We start from the raw sequence: 18654 nt of genomic DNA, 5'->3' as shown, positions 1-18654 counted from the left end.
ATGAAGTCTGCGAACTAGAAATTCTAAGTAAGGAATTCTGTTGACCCGAGGGAAGGTGTTAGGTACCCTCGAATCCCGTGGTTCTAGCACGGTCGCTTAAATTGTTATAATGGCTAGATATCTGATTTAATACATGTTATTACTTATGTGCTTTCATTAAGTTTAAACCGCTTTTATTATTATCATTTTTATAGAATTGCAACGTCGTGAAAATGCGTCTCGAACCATGTCACAGTCAATGCACCCATGGTTGTTAATACATTCCGACTCCGTTGAGATTTGAATTTGGGTCACATAAATGCGCACCCGAGTTTAAGAATGTAATTTAATTAAGTCGCGCCTAAAGAGTCTAACGCGTTTATTGTCTTTGGGGAAGGCAGTGAAATTCACTAAACAGTCCATCCCAAATTCTAAGTATTTTATTGTGACCAGTTATTGAGGGCCCCGCAATTTGCATTGTTTTATTTGGTGAGGCTCGTCTCATTTTATGAAAGGATAAACCTACAATGACTACATTTTTCTATTATGTCTCTATAAAATGAAAGAGAAAAGGTCTTAATTTATTTACATGCTTGAGTTGTTATAGTTGGGTTTCGAATATGATTCATAAATTCTGAAAATGATGCAAGCAGGGCAGTCCATTGCCAATGCGGGCCCAGGCCCAACGTGTATGACATAAAACTAGACCTGGATCGTCTTATTCACATGTTACTACCTAGTTACATTATACTAGGCATGTTCTCAGTTTGTCAAATTAAAAAAAAACTTAACAATCTAATTTTAATCCTAAACCATTTACATGTTGAAATTAACCAATATTATTTAACTAAACAATATTCCTACAAGTTCCGAAATGGCCTATTCGTTTGATTTTTAACTAGACGGAGTTGCTACACCATTCATTTATTTTTAGGCAATATATATAGATAGTTCATTCGTTAAGCTATCGTCAGATGTTCCACTATATATATTAAATAGCTACATGATTCTGATTTTTGTAAGCTAAATAATTTATATATACAAATAAAATTTAGAATATAATTAAAATAAATTTAGAACTTCAACTCTTCATTTTTTCGTATTCATGCTTCCTGTTTCAGTTTATAATAATCAGCGTGTCAGTTGTGTACCTGATATTGGAAGCAAAAGAAAAGAGAGATCAGCAGAAATTCAGTAGCATACAACAACAACAACCCCAACAACCAGTAACAACCAGCAACGAGAAACTTAGTGACAGATTTTAAAATCAAGACAAAAATCCAGAAACAACAACAACAACAATCAACGGACAGAAGCAAAGGGAATCTTTTCAGATTTTGAAAGACTAGTTAGTGTTTAACCCTTAATTTCTGAATCCGTATATCAGAATATTTGGATTGTATATCAGGTGTATACTCTTCTTCTTTTGAATTTCCAGAATGTTTTTCTTTTTATTTTCTAAAGTCTTAGTATTTTTCGGAATTTCCTCTCTCTTAAAATTTTCTTCTGTATTCTGTCCTCTTCTTAAATCTGATTCAAGTCTCTCTATTTATTTCTCATCCCAAACCCTTTTCAATTAATAAAACAACCACTTTCTCCTTACCAAACCCACTACTAGTTAAAAAATACAATTATTATTTATTTAAACAAACTTTTCTTGAGCCCCGCAATCCCACTATGTCTTGTTCCCCACTTTTGATTAAACAAATACATTATTCCCCACCATTATGTCCTGTCCCCCATGCTTACATTAAACAAATACATTATTCTCCCCCCCCCCCATTATGTCTTGTCTCCCATGCCTACATTATTTTAATATTATTAACAAATTATTTAATTTTAATGGACAGAGCACTCAAAATAAATATTTGTTCAGAATTTTAATTCCAAAAATACCCCTCCGACCTTACTGAAATTACCATATTACCCCTGAACGTACTGCAAATTACCAAAGTACCCCAGTCAGCTATAACCAATTCACCTAATCAATTTCAACCAAAATACAGCAAATATGACCAATTTCTAAACAATTTTCAACAACAAATTCAAACTAAATGATGAACAACAAAGAACAACTAAAATTATTTTGATTGAACAATATTTTTTAACAACAAACAAACCTACTTTCAGATTCAACACCAACAAACATGTATATTCAGATTTCTAAATTCAATAATCATTTGAACTTAAAATTAAATCTAACAACATTACAACCAACAATTTCTATATTAAAACTAAACAAAATCATGAAGCAAACTGAAGAAATAATCAAAAATGATAATCAACAAACAAGAAGATCAAACTTATACTAATTTCGGATTCAAGAACAATCAAACAAAGTATGGACATAAATGAAAAGATTCATCAACAATAACAAGCAAGTTTTATTCAAATTTGAATTAAACTCGAATTAAGTTTAAACAAAACAAATAAACATATTCAAATCACTAAACTTCAAATAATCAATTGATCTTTTTTAAAATTAACTCCAACAAAATTATAACAAAGATACATGATTCAAAAAATTAAAAACCAAAACATAACTTCACATTAAATCACTGAATTAAAAACGAACTTTAAACAAAATGAACACGAATTTAATCTACAACAAACAACGGATTCAAGCGATTTAAACTAACATTCTTTTATATTAACATTAAATCCTTTTAAATTAATAAAACAAACTAAAAAATAATCAAATGAATCTTCAATTTAAATCTAGCAACATTATAATTAACTAATCAATTTCTACCTAAAATAAACAAGAAAAATGAATGAAATAAACTAGAAAAAAAAAACAAAAAAAAACGATGAACATGAAGTTAATATCAAACATATTTGATTTCAAATCCGAAAAATATCAAACAAATTACGGACAGAAACGAAACTTAAACCAACTAACCTGATCGGAACGACGATGAACTCGAGCCAAGTCTGCCAATGACCTAACGGATCTCGATTTCAACGAAACCCACCTTCCTTTTAAACTCGACGAACTCAAAACGACAAAAGACGACCTCGACGGATTGAAACTGAGGAACGACGAGCAGCAGCCATGAGAGCTCGAGCTCGATCTATAATCAAACTGACGACGATGAAGGGCGAAGCAACAACAGCAACGAAGCAGTTAGCAACGCTGCTCAACTGTAGCAGCAACACGAACAGTAGCAGCGGTATGAATTCATGCTGTCGTCCGACATGGAAGCAGTAGTTCGTCGGAGCAGCAGCAGGTGGGCGAAGCAGCAATAGCAACGCTGCTCAACTGGTGGCAGCGAGCTCGTTTGGACGAAGCCATGGTCGAAGTCGGCAACCATGAAAGCTTGAGCTCGAGATCGTTCATGGCTGCTCGGAGATGAAGAAACATCGAAGGTGGTCGACGATGCGACGGACTGTGTGTGACTGGCTGGACGGAGCAGCAGCTGCGCGATGACAGTAGGGTCATTTGGTCGTTTGGACGAAGAACGAAGAAGAAGCAGCAGCCATGAACGGCTGCTGCGTGTGTGCGTTTTCCATTATGTATGTGTGTGTATGTGTTGACGTGTATGTGTGTGAGTGTGACGGGGTGAGGGTGTGTGTGTGTGTGGAGATGGTGAAGAGGGTAGCCATTGATGACTTGCTTGGAGCTTGAGGAAGAAGAAGGAAAGAGGGGGGGCTTCAACAGTGAAAGAAAAGACTGTTAGGTTTTTTTTTTTTGAAAGATAGGGAAATAGGGGTGTTGGGTTATGGACTGGGTCGACCCGGTTTGAAATGGACCGGGTCATGGGGAAGGTTGGGTATTTTTTGGGCCTGTGGCTTGAATTTGAAGAAGAGGCCTAATTCCGATTTTCTTTATTTTTTTGCTCTCTTTTCTTCTTTTATTTTTTCTAAAACTAAATTCTAAAAATCCTTAAACTATCATATAGAACTAAATTAATTTATAAAAGCGCAAATTAACTCCCAATAATAATTAACACACAATTAAGTAATAATTAAGCATAAAATTGTACAATTGGACATTAAATGCTAAAAAATGCAAAAGATGCCTATTTTTGTGATTTTCATTTTTGTAAAACAAACTTAATTACTAACAATTGTAGGATTAAATCCTAAATTCAAATGCGACATATTTTTGTATTTTTATTAATTTAACAAATAAACATGCGCAGACAAAAATGCAAAAAATACCACAAAAATTCAAAAATTGCACACCAAGGAAAAGTATTTTATTTTGAATTTTTTGGGAGTAATTCTTTCATAGGTCAAGAATCACGTTCTTACAGAGGGTGAGAAGGTTCTTCTCTGAGTTTCCCCTATGAAGGGCGTGATGCGATTTAGGAAGAAAGGCAAGTTGAGCCCGAAGTTTATTGGCCCATTTGAGATCTTAGAGAGAGTTGGAGAGGTTGTTTATAGGCTTGCATTGCCTCCTAGCCTAGTGGGGGTACATCCAATATTTCACATTTCTATGATTTGGAAGCACCATGAGGATATATCACATATTTTAGACTTCGGTACGGTGCAACTTAATGAGAATTTGACTTATGAGGAAGAGCCGGTGGCTATTCTAGATAGGCAGGTTTGAAAGTTGAGATCTATAGATATTCCTGATGTGAAAGTGCATTGGAGAGGTCAACTGATTGAGGATGATACTGGGAGTCCGATTCCGATATGAGGAGTAGATACCTGTATCTTTTTGCCAGTACAAGTACATTTCTATGTCTGTTCGAGGACGAACATTTCTTTTAGAGGTGGAGAATGTAACCACCCCATAGGTTATTTTGAGTACTAGCTTCCCTTTTTGTATTTTGAGTTCTTTCATAGATTTATTTGATGATTTATGATGTATTTGTGTGGTTAGTGTCAATTTACGGAAAGTCCAAATGTGAATATCTAAAAATGAATGTGATTTTTTTACTTTGAAAGTGGTTAGTGTTGACCACAGTCAATATTTTTGGTAAACAATCTTGGATCGATATTTTGACGGATTCGGATAGGTTCATATGATGATTTTGGACTTGTAGGCATATTTGGTTCAGATCCCGGGTAACCTGAGGCCATTTCAACGCTTTATGTAAAAGGTTGGAAATTTGAGTTTGAACTTTGAAAATCTTGAGTTTTGGTGAGTGATTCTTTATTTTTATGTTATTTTGTTGATTTGAGCTTGAGAACAAGTTTGTATGATGTTAATATACTTGTATGAATGTTTGAATTAGAGCTCGAGGGGTTCGGGTGAGTTTAGATTAGTTGCAGACTGTTTTCACATAGTTGAAGGATTGTTGGTGTGCTGGGCTGCAGGTCTCGCATTTGCGAAGATTGGAAAAGGGCGGGCACTTTGCTTTTTGCGAAGTTATATCCGCTTTTGTCAATGGACGGGTATCGCAAATGCGATTGATAGGTCGCAATTATGACACTGGGGACCTAGGAACAGCTTTGCAATTGTGAAGCTTGGTTCGCTTTTGCGAGGTGTTGGACCTCGCAAATGCGAAAGATCAGTCGGATTTGTGACATCTAGGTTGCGATCAGTGGTTCACTTTTGCGTACATCGCAATTGCGAATAAGAGTTTGCGATTGTGATATTTGCAGCTGTGTAAAAGAATGAGATTTCGGGACTTAGTTCATTTTAAACAACTTTTTAGACCTACATTCCATATAGGTAGTTTTTTGAGAGAAATTTCTTCCCAACTTCATAGGTTAGTAACTTTAACTTGTTTTTATTCAATTTTCATTATTTTTTCATGACCAAATCTAAGATTTATACAGTTGAAATTGAGGTTTTGGGTAGAAACTAGGGATTTTGTAAAATTGAGATTTAAACCTCAAATTGAAGTCGAATCTTGAAACAAATTGCATATTTGGACTCTGAAATGAATGGGTAATCATGATGTGGTCTTAACTTCGGATTTCGACCATGTAGCCATGTGTTGACGTTTTGTTGACTTTTTCTAAATATGTTAATGATTGGACTTTTTTCATACGAAGGTAGTTCTAAAGCTTGTTTAAATAATATTTGACTAGATTCAGGTGGTTTGAAGGCTTATTCTAAAGGAAAAGCCGTGTTGGATTGTTGATCTCTGAAAAAAGGTAAGTATCTTGGTTAACCTTGATTGAGGAAATTAGGGTATAATTGAGTCTTATTGCTACATGATCTATGTGTTGGGGCATCGTATATACAAGGTGCCGAGTGTATATGGCGTTGTCTATGGGATAAACGTACAGGTAGAATTAACCTTATTTGTGCCATGTTACTTTGTATATTATGTCTTCCATGCTTTAGATAGATTGTATAATTCTTTAATTTCTCGTATTCATGTTATTTCCTATGTTGAGCTTAATGAGATATTGGGTGTTGAGATCGTTGAATTGTTGATTTGGTTGTTGGTACAAAGGTGTTGGTAAATTCTCATATGACGAGTTATGTTCAAATGTTACCCTTGATGTTATTTATGTTTCCCACCTTTCTTGGTATTGTGTTACATGTGATGCTTGGTGAGGAAGAGTGAAATGCACGAAGGGCATTGTCGTGCTTGTGAAGAAGAGTGATTGTGCATGAAAGGTGTTTTCGTACTTTAATTATATTATTGCATGAATGATGTTTTCGTGCTTGAGAGAAAGTGAGGTTATACGCAAAGGGTATTTTTGTGCTTGCTACTATATTATGATGTGAGTATGAGAGTAAAACCACGAAGGGTGATGTCGTCCCATTAGTTGGTTTTATTGTCCCTTTCTTGTTATCCGGATTGTGGACTTGACTTTGAGGTTCCGTATTTCGGTTTGATAAGTTGATCAAAGTTGTTGTAAAAGCATGAGTTGTGGTCTACTCAGTAACACCTTCCTTTACTTTTCTATTTTACGTTCCTTTACTTATGTATTTATTATTCTCTCACATTTTGGTAACCTATTATTGTACTTGATACTTTACTTGTCACCCTGTTATTTCTTGGTATATATAACTGTACATATTTATTTATAAGTGTCTTGCTTAGCCTCGTCACTACCTCATCAAGGCTAGGCTCGGCATTTATGGAGTACATTGGGTCGGTTGTACTTATACTATACTTCTGCACTTCTTATGCCGATTCATACGTTGGTCCCAACAGTCGCGAGAGGCGCTTAGCGGATACCACATAGACAACTCAAGGTGGAGCTGCATCCCTTTCACATGCCTTAGAGTCATCTTTCTATTTCTGTTGTATTATTTCTACTTTCCAAACAGTATTATAATTCTTTCAAGACAATGTATTTAGCAAACTCTAAAAGCTCATGTACTTGTGACTCCACGACTTGGGATGGTTGAACATTAATGTTGATCTTAGACTTATCATATACACCTCTGAGTTGCTTTTACACTATATTATTATCTTGTTGTTAGTATATAATTGCAGTTCTTTCGTATTTTACTGGTGTGTGTTGGCTTGCCTATCCAGCGGTGTACGCGCCATCACGACCCTTTTAATTGGAATTTTGGATCGTAATATTATTATAAATCAACTTAAATAATTCAAACTCTCAATTTGCCTCTAAATCGACACATTTTGCTTATGAGAATCTAGCCTTCTATGGTGACCTTGGTGCGTTTGGATCCTCCTTTTGTACTGAAGCGAGTCCTAACCTTAGAATTTTAGAACTTTGAGACTAAGGGTGCGTCTGACACGATGTTTTTCAATTTTTTCATGTTTGGTTGGCTTAAATATTTTAGAATTTTTTTCCTCATGAACTCATTTTCCTCCAATTACTTTATCAAATGGAAAAATATTTTCCAGAACTCTTTCTCAATCTTCCCCACTCAATTCTCCATCACCATCCTCACCGCCACCTCTCCACCCCAACCTCCCCCCACCTTCGTGCCCCACTTCCTACCCCACCCTACCCCTCCAACATCGCCACCGCACTCCGGCCCCTAACATCTTCCATTACCCTTACCCATTTTTTATCATGTGTTGTTCGCTTATTTTTCAAGCATACCAATGCAGACCTTGAATTTTTTATAATGATCAGCTAATGGTGGATTTTAAAGTTATTGAATTTATGTAAAATAAAACTGTTTTAAATTTGCATTAATATTTTGAATTGTTATTATAAAATAAAGATAAAAGTGGCACACAAACTAAGACCAGGTAAAAGTTGGAACGGAACGGAAAAGGTCCAATAATATCCTTAAACTATTGGATATACCTCAATTTTGTCCTCCGTTAGCAAATTGGGCCATTAATATCCCTCACGTTAGCAAACTGGACCAATAATGCCTTCATTTTAACGGCAGTCTACATAAGCCTTCTCAAAGGCATTAATTAGCTGATGTGGCATCCACGTGACATCCACATAAGCGGATCTCACTTAAGCCTGCTTCAATAACCCATTAGCCCATAAAACAAATACCCAGTTATCAATCAAATATTATTGGACCTTTTCCCATTTTTCCCATCATGAAATATAAGATCAAATATAACAAATAAGCCTGATCATGAAATCGCAAACCAAAATTGCAGAAAAAAAGAATGAAAAACAACAACAAGAAGAAGAACAATCAATCAAAATGCAGAGAAAAACAAGAATAAAAATTTCAAATCCAGATGCTACAGTATCATCATCTTCAGAAGAAGATGAACAAGAAAAGAGACCATAAAAAAAAGAAGCCAAAGTTCACTGTTCATGAAAACTTTCAAGGTAAGGTAAAAATTGGGTTCGAAAAAGAAAATGGGGAGAATATTGTGCTGAATATAGAAACCCATTTAACAATTGGAAAAGGTCCAATAATATTTGATTGATAACTGGGTATTTTATGGGCTAATGAGTTATTGGAGCAGGCTTAAGAGAGATCCGCTTATATGGATGCCATATCAGCTAATTAATGTCTTTGAGAAAGCTTATGTGGACTGTCGCTAAAATGAAGGCATTATTGGGCCAATTTGCTAACGTGAGAGATATTAATGGCCCAGTTTGCTAACGGAGGATAAAATTGAGCTATATCCAATAGTTTAAGTTTATTATTGAACCTTTTCCGAAAATACCACCGATTATGATAATTGAAGAGTTGATTATAGAGACTGAGCAGCCAAGTGAATATTAGAGAATCAAGTCAAAATAAGCCAACTCAACAACTAACATAAGTTCTCCACTTACTATCTCTCTAAATTCATAGATCAGCCGAAAGCGTAGCAGTTGCCGGCGAAAAAATGGAAAAACATTTAATTCAACCGGCAGTGGCTGCACTTGTTTCATCGGTAATCGCCATTAGAGCTCACAAACGGAAGTCTCTCAACTTGTCCGGCGCCATTTCTGGATTCATTGTCATGTTTATTCACCTTGCCGTTAATTACAGGTTTGCAACAGTCGCATAAACACTCTATTGTTAGTTGTTGATTTCTGATTTTTGATCTGAAATTCGTATGTTTGGAGTTATAAGGTTTGGAGCAATGTTGCTGGTGTTCTTTTTTACTTGTTCAAAGTTTACCCGATTTGGAGAAGATAGAAAGAGGAAACTTGATGCTGATTTTAAAGAGGGTGGTCAACGCGATTGGTAATATTCTCGTTTCTCTCATTGTATGACTATTGTGTACATAGTTCTATCATGAAATTGAAACAATAAATTAACTAGTTGAAGTAATACTTTATGTATGCGAATATGATTTTCTAACAGTAGAGGTTCTTCAATTCTCAAACTTACATATTGGTCTCTATGCGCTGACACTGGACCTATACAAGAACCATAATTACTCATAACATATTGATAAGTCTATCAACATGTTAGAAAATTTTGAAAAAGAAAATATGAGAAATTTAGGGCGGTGATATATGATTCATTTTCCATGATTTTTGCTATTTCTCTTGAATTTAGTGTTTGATTGATGGCAAAAAGGTTCTGTTGAAATTTAGTGTTGTTGAATTATGTCTAAGCTGAAAGCACGAGCGAAGTGTAAATTTTACATTATATTCACCTTATAGTGTTGCTTAATCTTCATACTTTGCGGTAATCCATGAAAACCACTCATAGATTCCTTGGGTTATGACGTTATGTGAAAGCCAGTTTTATTGTGGATCCGATGCCATACTACTCTAACCATCCAAGCACTATTGCACTACGCCTAGATGTCGATGTGGCATGACTAACTTCTTTACCCATACTCATTCTTGATGTAGGAACCTTTGCTTACACTCCCTCATGTCGAGGTTGTGATGTGATAGAACCCCTTTACTACTTTTTATCACACCCAAGTACTAATGCAACATGTGTCTACGTGAGCACGTCCCGATATATATATTGTGAGAATTCATCACAATTTGATTTGTTTTACGCTAGCTATTAACCTACCACAACCTTCAGCTTCTTGCGGGCTTGAAACCGGTTTTTGAGCAAGACCACATAGGCGGAGCTTAGAAGCACCATGTTAAATTACAAAATTATAACTGGTGCCTTCATCTTATCTCATACCTTTCAATAGGTGCAAAGGAAGGACTGAGATGAGATGAAGATACCAGTTAATAATTTTGAAATTTAACATGGCGCTTGTATCCTTTGCCTGTATGAGGTACTACTTTCTGAAAAATGTTGTTTACTTGCTTGTCAAGTTATTTTAATAAGGGCTTATCTAACATTTATTACAGTTTTGACTAAAAATTTAAAATTGAAGTTTTCTTGAAGCAGTAAGAACTTTGACAATGTAGTGTTTTCTGATTTCTAAATAGAGAATGTGAACAGTTATTTGAATGCCGGAATTAAGTCTTTTGTAGAAGTTTTCTCAATTAGTCTGTGCTTTTTTGGATTGAGAATGAGGACAGTTAAGTGAATGTGAATATTTAGTCTTTCGTAGAAGTTCTGTACATTAATCTGTGTTTTCAAAGCACGTTATGTGCTTTGTGCTTAAAACCAATATTATCAACCAAATTTGTCGGTGTTGCAAACTTTCAGAAAAGTTCATTGTAGCCCTTTTATTTGCCAAAAGAAAATGATATCTTGACATCGTAAAATTGACAACTCACCTAGTCATTATGAGATAGGAATAAGAAGGAAGAGTAACATTTTGACACTTTATTCAAGACGAGTGTAATTTCAGCAGAATGTATTTTTAAATTTGTGTGATTGGATACCAAGTAACCTTGTAGAAAGCCCACAGGTAATTGTGTGAGAGAGTTGTTAGCTTTCTTCATTAGATTTTACTTTGCGTTTACAGGATTCAAGTCTTCTTCAACAGTGGCATTGCTACCCTTTTGGTCCTGACTACATGGATGTTGATTGGGTCACAGGACAAATGTCTGGATTCAAAAGAGTCAGGCATAATAACATCTTTAATTGGTGGTATCATTGGTCAGTATTGCTGCTGCAATGGGGACACATGGTCTTCAGAGCTTGGGATACTTAGTAATGAGGAGCCTCGGCTTATTACAACCTACAAGGTGGGAATTTAAAGCTTTGACATCTGCTTAATCCTTTAGTCTGACCCTTCATACATAGGAGAAAACAATGCACAGTGCCTTTTCTCTTCAATGATGAATAGGTATCAAATGCTGATTAAGCTTTTCCTTTTTTATTTTTTGTCCTTACAAATTTTGATTAGTTTATGGATAGTCAACTATGAGCTAGTCTCATGATAAACTGAGTTCTTCCCAGCTTAAGCCTGGAAACATGATAACTACCTTAAAAAATTTCATGATAATCAGTTTAAAATGATGCTTTATGTCAACCCTTTTTAAACTATTATCAGAAGGTAAAAGATTTAAGACATTATGTTTCTCATTTCTCCCTTATACTTAAAATCAGCCCGTTCGAAGGGGTACAAATGGTGGAGTGACAAAAGCAGGACTCTTGGCTGCAGCAGCAGCAGGCGCTGTCATTGGATTCACATTTGTAGTCCTGGGATTTTTCACTACAAAATGCACATCTGATGTGACTGTAAAGCAGCTTTTGGTGATACCACTTTCTGCACTGGCTGGAGTATGCGGTAGTGTTATTGATTCTTTATTGGGAGCAACACTGCAATTCAGTGGATTCTGTACTGTTCGGAAGAAGGTTAGTCGTAATTAATATCTTAAAATAACTAATTGATTTGTTTATGCAAGAAATAGTAGAGAGTAGCCAATCAGCCCACCCCCTCTTCTCTGGAAATGAAAACCAAAAATGTAGAAGACGTCCGTCAGTGCATTTTCTAAAACCATAAAAGCAATCCGTGTCATTTTTTGCTGAGATGGTTGAAGTCCATATCTGAGTTGCAACGTGTAATGTATTGCTAAGGTGCAGTCTGGCTAAAAATAATTCAAAAAAAATAACAACAACAACAAACCCAGTTCTGGAATTCAAAAAAAAAAAATCTCTAAAATATGCAAATTTTGTGGAACACTTACGTATAGCTTGCAAAGTGTGAATTTCTTTTTTATTCTTAAGTTGTAGATAAGTAAATGATTGATTTCCTAGATAAGTTATGCTATTTTCTTCAAATTTACCCTAGTTTTGGTTCTGATTTTGGGAATCAAATTCTATCTCGTCTCGTCGTGGTCAAAGTACCCAAAATTGTTTGACCAAATACGCTACGAATCTCATGCCCACACCCATTAGTGCTGTGTCGACACGGATGCGGCACCTAAACTGTCGTGTCGGAGCAACTTAGGTTATAATTTTATAAGTATTTCAGAAGATCTAGTTGATTAATATTCTTTGTGCTCTAATATCCAATCAAACGTTCTTTTAGCAATTGAAAGGTAAATGGAAGTGTCTCTTTTGCATACCTAAACTAAAGGATTATAACTTATTGAACCAAAAGAAGAGATATAGCCAGTCTACTGTATGTTTAGGAAATCATTTCTCAAAAACAAATTGCCGGTAGTTGTTCTTTTTTGCTAAGGAGATTTATTGAAAATATCTTAGAAGTATTGTTAAAAAAAAATCTGTTGATTCTAAGTGGTATCGTGATATTTAAAGCGAAGATATACCCCAGAAAAGATTTGGAGAGAAAAAGGATACCGAGTTCATTATGTAAAGGAGCAAATGACTAAACAACAAGAAACAAGATTTTGGAATTTGGGACACTTGATATTCCTCTACCCTGTTGGTTATTGATGCTTCATAATTCGGAGTTTAATATGGTGATTTCTTAACTTGCAGGTGGTTGGGAAGCCAGGGCCAACTGTGAAGAGAATATCTGGTCTTACTGTCCTTGACAATAATACCGTGAACCTCGTTTCGATATTGCTGACAACAGCTATAACCTCATTTGCCTTCTTATGCATTTTCTGAGTGTATCCACTGACTCAACATAAATTCTGCAGAATTTTGTACCCATCGTTCAACAATGTAGAGGATTCTGTTCATGCAATAAATGCTACTTACTTTCAGAATCCATATCGAGATTAAGGGTGTGTTTGTTATGAAAGAAGACGTTTTCCTGAAAATGAGTGATTTTATCACTTATTTTTGCATGTTTGGTTGGTGAGTGGAACATTTTTTGCGAAAAATATTTTCTAGTTTTAGATTAGTGGAAAAAGTGGGGGTGGGGGCAAGTGGGGGATGAGAGAGAGGGTGGGGATGGGGGGTAGGGCAGGGTGAGGATAGGGGCGAGGGTGGGATGTGGAGGGTGGGGGTGGAGAATAGGATGAGAAGGTTGAAAAAGAATTTTGGAAAATGTTTTTCCTCCTCTTGATGGTGAAAATATTTTTTTCCAATTGATCAAAAATGAGTTCATGAAGAAAAATATTTTTCACAACATTTTATCAAACATGAAAAAATTGGTCATACCAAACACACCCTCATAAATGATAATGAATTTTTGTGCAATGCTGCCATTTTGATCTTAAAAATGCTGGGCGTTTCTTCTCTCTCGTTCTGTTTGTTGCACCATTTGCCCCTTTAGTTTAGAGACAATGACAAATGTGTGTGGGGCTAACCGTTAGAGGCGATGGCTACATGCATCAGAGACAGGGCCACTATAGAATTCACAATAGATAGGACTGTCCAAAAGATCCTGGCCTCCATGTATATACCGAGGAATAACCATGTCCAAGAACAGCAATGTCAAAAGAAGTAGAATTCAAAAATTAAGGTTGTTCTAAATATCTGAAATATACATTAAACTGTTACCGTGAACTTGTCTTGCATAATTCTAATACAAAGTACTTCCTACGTTTTTTATGTGACACGTTTTCCTTTTTAGTTTGTACAAAAACGGTCACATTTTTATATTTGGAACTATTTTAAATTTAACCTTTCAATTTGACACTTAGACATGATTTTATTGCCACACAAATGTCTGTAGCCTATTTTTAATCACAAGCTTTAAAAATATTTCATTTTTTCTTTAAAAAAATTATAATAGCTTTTGAGAATATAGCTTACTGAAATGGAATTGACTTTTTATATCTCCTCCTCTTCAACCCCCCCCCCCCTCAAACCCTCCTCCCCAAGCACACACAAAAAGAAAAGAAGGAGAAAGGAGTTACTTTTTTTAGCCAGTGATTAGCACCCAAAATATGTATCGTATGAATTGTTTAGTAATTTAGGAGTAAGGGTGTTCACAGTTTGATTGAGTCAATTTTTCTTTAAAAGATAAACTAAATCAATTAAGTTAGTCTTTTAAATATTAGAACTAAAACAAATCACTCATGTCTGTATTTTATCGTTGGATTCTTGTCAGTATTCTGATGTTTTTTGACTTTCCATGTATTTTCTAAAAAATATGTACTAATGGGTACATTGCCACCATCCAATTTACCTAAGCCGTGATAATACCCAACTCCTCACAAATTGGGGGCAACCATAACCAAAATAACCATAAAAAAATCTCAATAAAGGATAACAAAGTCTAAAAGATTATAATAACGTAGATAATAATATCTAATACAATGGAAGACTAACAAAATCCTATAAACTAGTGTTAAAAATCACGAGCAACTAAGAATCGAACTAACTGTCTTAAAATACAAGTCTGTCTGAATATGAATAAAAAAGACTAAAATTCTAGGCTACCACGAACAAGCTGGCAGCTCATTGCTGGAATCTCAAAGAGATCTCCTAATCTCACTCTCTAATAGTACTGGTGGTCGCCTCCGTATATGCACTCACAATGCAAAACTGTAGGGTGAGTATAGAAGTATTCAGTATGTATCATCGACCGACCCCGCCAAGGTAGTGGCTAGAGTTGTATCGAGAACTCATTATATATATATATATATATATATATATATATATGTGCAAATAATAACAATAATAAAGCACAGAAACCACATCCACAAGTTCAACACTTATATGAAATGCAACAACAAATCTTAAAGAATCAATATGCATGATAAAGATCCAAATTTAACCATAAAAAGACATTCTCATTGTCTCAAGCATATCATACATGAATGCACACTGCTCATGGTGATCGTTGTGTAGTGATTTATGAGGGATGGATTCGAATCACATGTCATGTACGAAGTTTGAGGATCAATCATCAGAACGTGGACAACGTAACACGTCAATATACCACCCCCTCCCCTCCAGTATTTGCATATATACTCGTCATCTCATATATACTATATATATATATATATATATATATATATATATATATATATATATATATACTTACTGGGTGTATCCATGATCAGGGAATAAAGGAGATGAAGGATAAGAGACATCTTCATTTAGCGGGATTTAGTGGTGCCTCATTTTGAGGCAGGGGACATTTTGGTAGAGGCTATTCTGGTAAGCCAGTTTACTCAGTACTTCTGACTTCTCACGGTGCTCCAGTCAGTTATGGTTCCTATGGCACTTTTTTGGGCAGGCATCCTATAGCACACCTCAAGCTTATAGTTTATACCGTGGTTATTTTGGTTGTTAGGGAAAGACTCAGTGTCACGACCCCGAATCCCAGCCTCGAGGTCGTGATAACGTCTAACATTTCACTTGATAGGCAAGCCAACGTTAGCTAATTACTTGACCAGTTTTAACAATTTAAATCAAAACTATAATAATAATAATAATAATAATAATAATAATAATAATAATAATAATAATAATAATAATAATAATAATAATAATAATGAACCGCGATAGTCTGAGATAGATATAATAAGTAACATGTGGCGTAACTAAACATATCCCAGAAATATGGTGTCACGAATATATGAGCATCTAGAGTACTACATATAAAGTCTGAATAAAATACAACTGTTTGAAACTAAATAAATAGTAGAGTCAGAATGGAAGGGGACTTCAGGTGTAACGACCCGGCCGGTTATTTTGAGAATATACGCCCTGATCCCCTATTTACTGCTTTTTCCGTGTCTATTTATGTTGTTGTGACTTGCTGGGATGGTTCATCTTGAGTTTCGGAGTATTTTGGGCCACTTAGTCCCTAAATAAGAGCTTAAGTCTTAGAATTTGGACCATAGTCGGAGCTGTATGAAGACAGCTCTAGAATGAAATTCCGTCGATTCCGTTAACTCCGTTGGGTGATTTCGGGCTTAGGTGTGTGTCCGGATTGTGTTTTGGAGGTCCAAGATTATTTAGGCTTGAAATGGCGAAAGTTGAATTTTTGGAGTTTCGGACCGATGGTGAAATTTTAATATTGGGGTCGGAATTCGATTTCGGAAGTTGGAATAGTTCCGTAGTGTTGAATATGACTTGTGTGCAAAATTTGGGGTCAATAAGGCATGGTTTGATTAGTTTCAGCATCGGTTGTAGATTTTTGGAAAATTCAAGTTCATTAGGTTTGGATTGGAGGGTGATTCGTGGTGTTAGCGTTGTTTGATGTGATTTGAGGGATCGACTAAGTTCGTATGCTGTTTTAGGATTGGTTGGTATGTTTGGTTGAGGTCTCGGGGGCCTCAGGTGAGTTTCAAATGCTTAACTGATTTGAATTTGGGCTTAGGTATTTTCTGATATTGATGAACCTGCCATAATCGCACTTGTGTATGTGGGACCGCAGGTGCGGTGCCGCAAAAGCGACTTGGTAATCGCAAAAGCGGATAAGGTCCAAGGCATCAGGGACCGCAGTGCGGAACCGCAAATGCGGCCAAGTGATCGCAGATGCGACCCCAGCCCGAATAAGTTGTTTTCGCACCTGCGATGCTTTTTGCGCAGGTGCGGGACCGCAAGTGCGTCCCCATGACCGCAAATGCGGTAATCGTTGGGCAGAAATATGAAATTTCGAGGGTTTGAAGTTCATAACATCAAATTCGATTTTGAACTCGGGAGAAGGCGATTTTGTGAGGTTTTTGAAGAGGAAATCAGTGGGTAACGATTCCAAACCCTATTTCGTTTATATTTCATCAATCTATTACTGTTTTACTCATCTAATCAAGGAATTTGAGTGGAAAAGTGGGATATTGGGGGAAAAGTTCCCCAATCGAATTTTTGGGTTTTGATCAGTTTTTTGGTGTCGGAATTGAATACTTTTTGGACGAGTAATCTCGTGAGTGAATAGGTGTTCTAAATTGGTAACTTTTACCAATTCCGAGACATGGGCTCGGGGAATTTTTTTGGGTATTTTTCTATTTTCTCGTCTTAGCTTTAAATTCATTAGCTAAACTAGTTGCTTGTAGTTTTATTTACGTTATGTAATTGATTTGATTAGATTTGGGACACTCGGAGTTGGTACTCATGGCAAGAGCGTGATATCAGATTGATTTGAGCTTGGTTCGAGGTAAGTGGCTTGCCTAACCTTGTGTGGGGGAATTTTCCTTAGGATTTTGGTACTGTTGTTATATGAATGTCGTGTACGTGAGGTGACGACTGCGTACATGTGCTAATTGTTGAAAACCCCCATTTTCATGAAGCAAATATGTTTTCCTTTAAATTGAGCAAATACTAGTATATGAAGTCTCCTGTTTAGCTTGGGAAAGCATGTTTATGTGACATAACTGCCTTACCTGCTTTAATTGCTTACTTTGATTCTGTGTAGCATGTTTAGGATAGAAATTACATGTTTAATTATACAAACTTGAATAGAACTGTAGATTTCCTTCTTGAGATTGTTGTGTATATTGATTTGGTTGTGTATTTACTTTGGGACTATGGAACGGTATTCCAGGAGATCCCCCTGCACATTTATATTTGGGACTACGGGACGATATCCCGGGAAATCCCCCCATACTGAATATTTATTTTGGGACTACGAAATGGTATTTCGGGAGATCCCCCTACACATTTATGATTTGGACTACGGGACGGTATCTTAGGAGATCCTCTGCACATTTACGTTTGGGACTACGGGACGTTATCCTGGGAGATCCCTTGTTGCTATCTCTATGTACTGAGTTATTTCTTTCTGTGATTTCATCTTTATTTATTGTTAGTATCTTAATTATACTGTCACTTTTCATACTCTTTTACCTTGTTATATATATATATATATAACCAGTAGGTCCCTGACCTGATCTCGTCACTACTCGACTGAGGTTAGGCTTGCCACTTACTGGGTACCGTTGTGGTGTACTCATGCCCTTTCCTGCACATGTTTTTCGTGTGCAGATCCAGGTTCTTCTACTCAGCCATACTATCCGTGAGGCGAGGCGATCCAGACACTTCAAGGTATATCTTTCGTGTCTACAGACCTAGAAGTCCCTCTCTATTCTCCTTTCAGTTATAGACTTCTTGTATTTTCCTTTGTTTAGACTTCTGGAGTTAGAACATTATGTATTTTCTTTAGCTTGTGATTTATGAGATTACGGGTTTTGGGAGTGCTATGTTCAGTCGAGAGTGTTATTATTGTATTTGCCGAGTGGCAT

General features: G+C 36.0%; 1 protein-coding gene across 1 annotated transcript; it reads left to right on the top strand.

The window, feature by feature from the left end:
- Positions 1 to 8971: 8971 nt before the first annotated feature.
- LOC104217149 (protein PGR) lies at positions 8972 to 13285 on the top strand. Its single transcript, XM_009767309.2, has 5 exons — positions 8972 to 9274; positions 9359 to 9472; positions 11124 to 11346; positions 11711 to 11959; positions 13049 to 13285. The coding sequence occupies exons 1-5, from the start codon at positions 9129 to 9131 to the stop codon at positions 13178 to 13180; spliced, it is 864 nt and encodes a 287-aa protein (XP_009765611.1). The 5' UTR covers positions 8972 to 9128; the 3' UTR covers positions 13181 to 13285.
- Positions 13286 to 18654: the final 5369 nt, after the last annotated feature.

This window comes from Nicotiana sylvestris, chromosome 5 (genome assembly GCF_000393655.2).
Source record: "Nicotiana sylvestris chromosome 5, ASM39365v2, whole genome shotgun sequence".
Lineage (NCBI taxonomy): Eukaryota > Viridiplantae > Streptophyta > Magnoliopsida > Solanales > Solanaceae > Nicotiana > Nicotiana sylvestris.
Note: the sequence above shows the minus strand (reverse complement) of the source record. Positions and strands in the feature narration are given on the sequence as shown.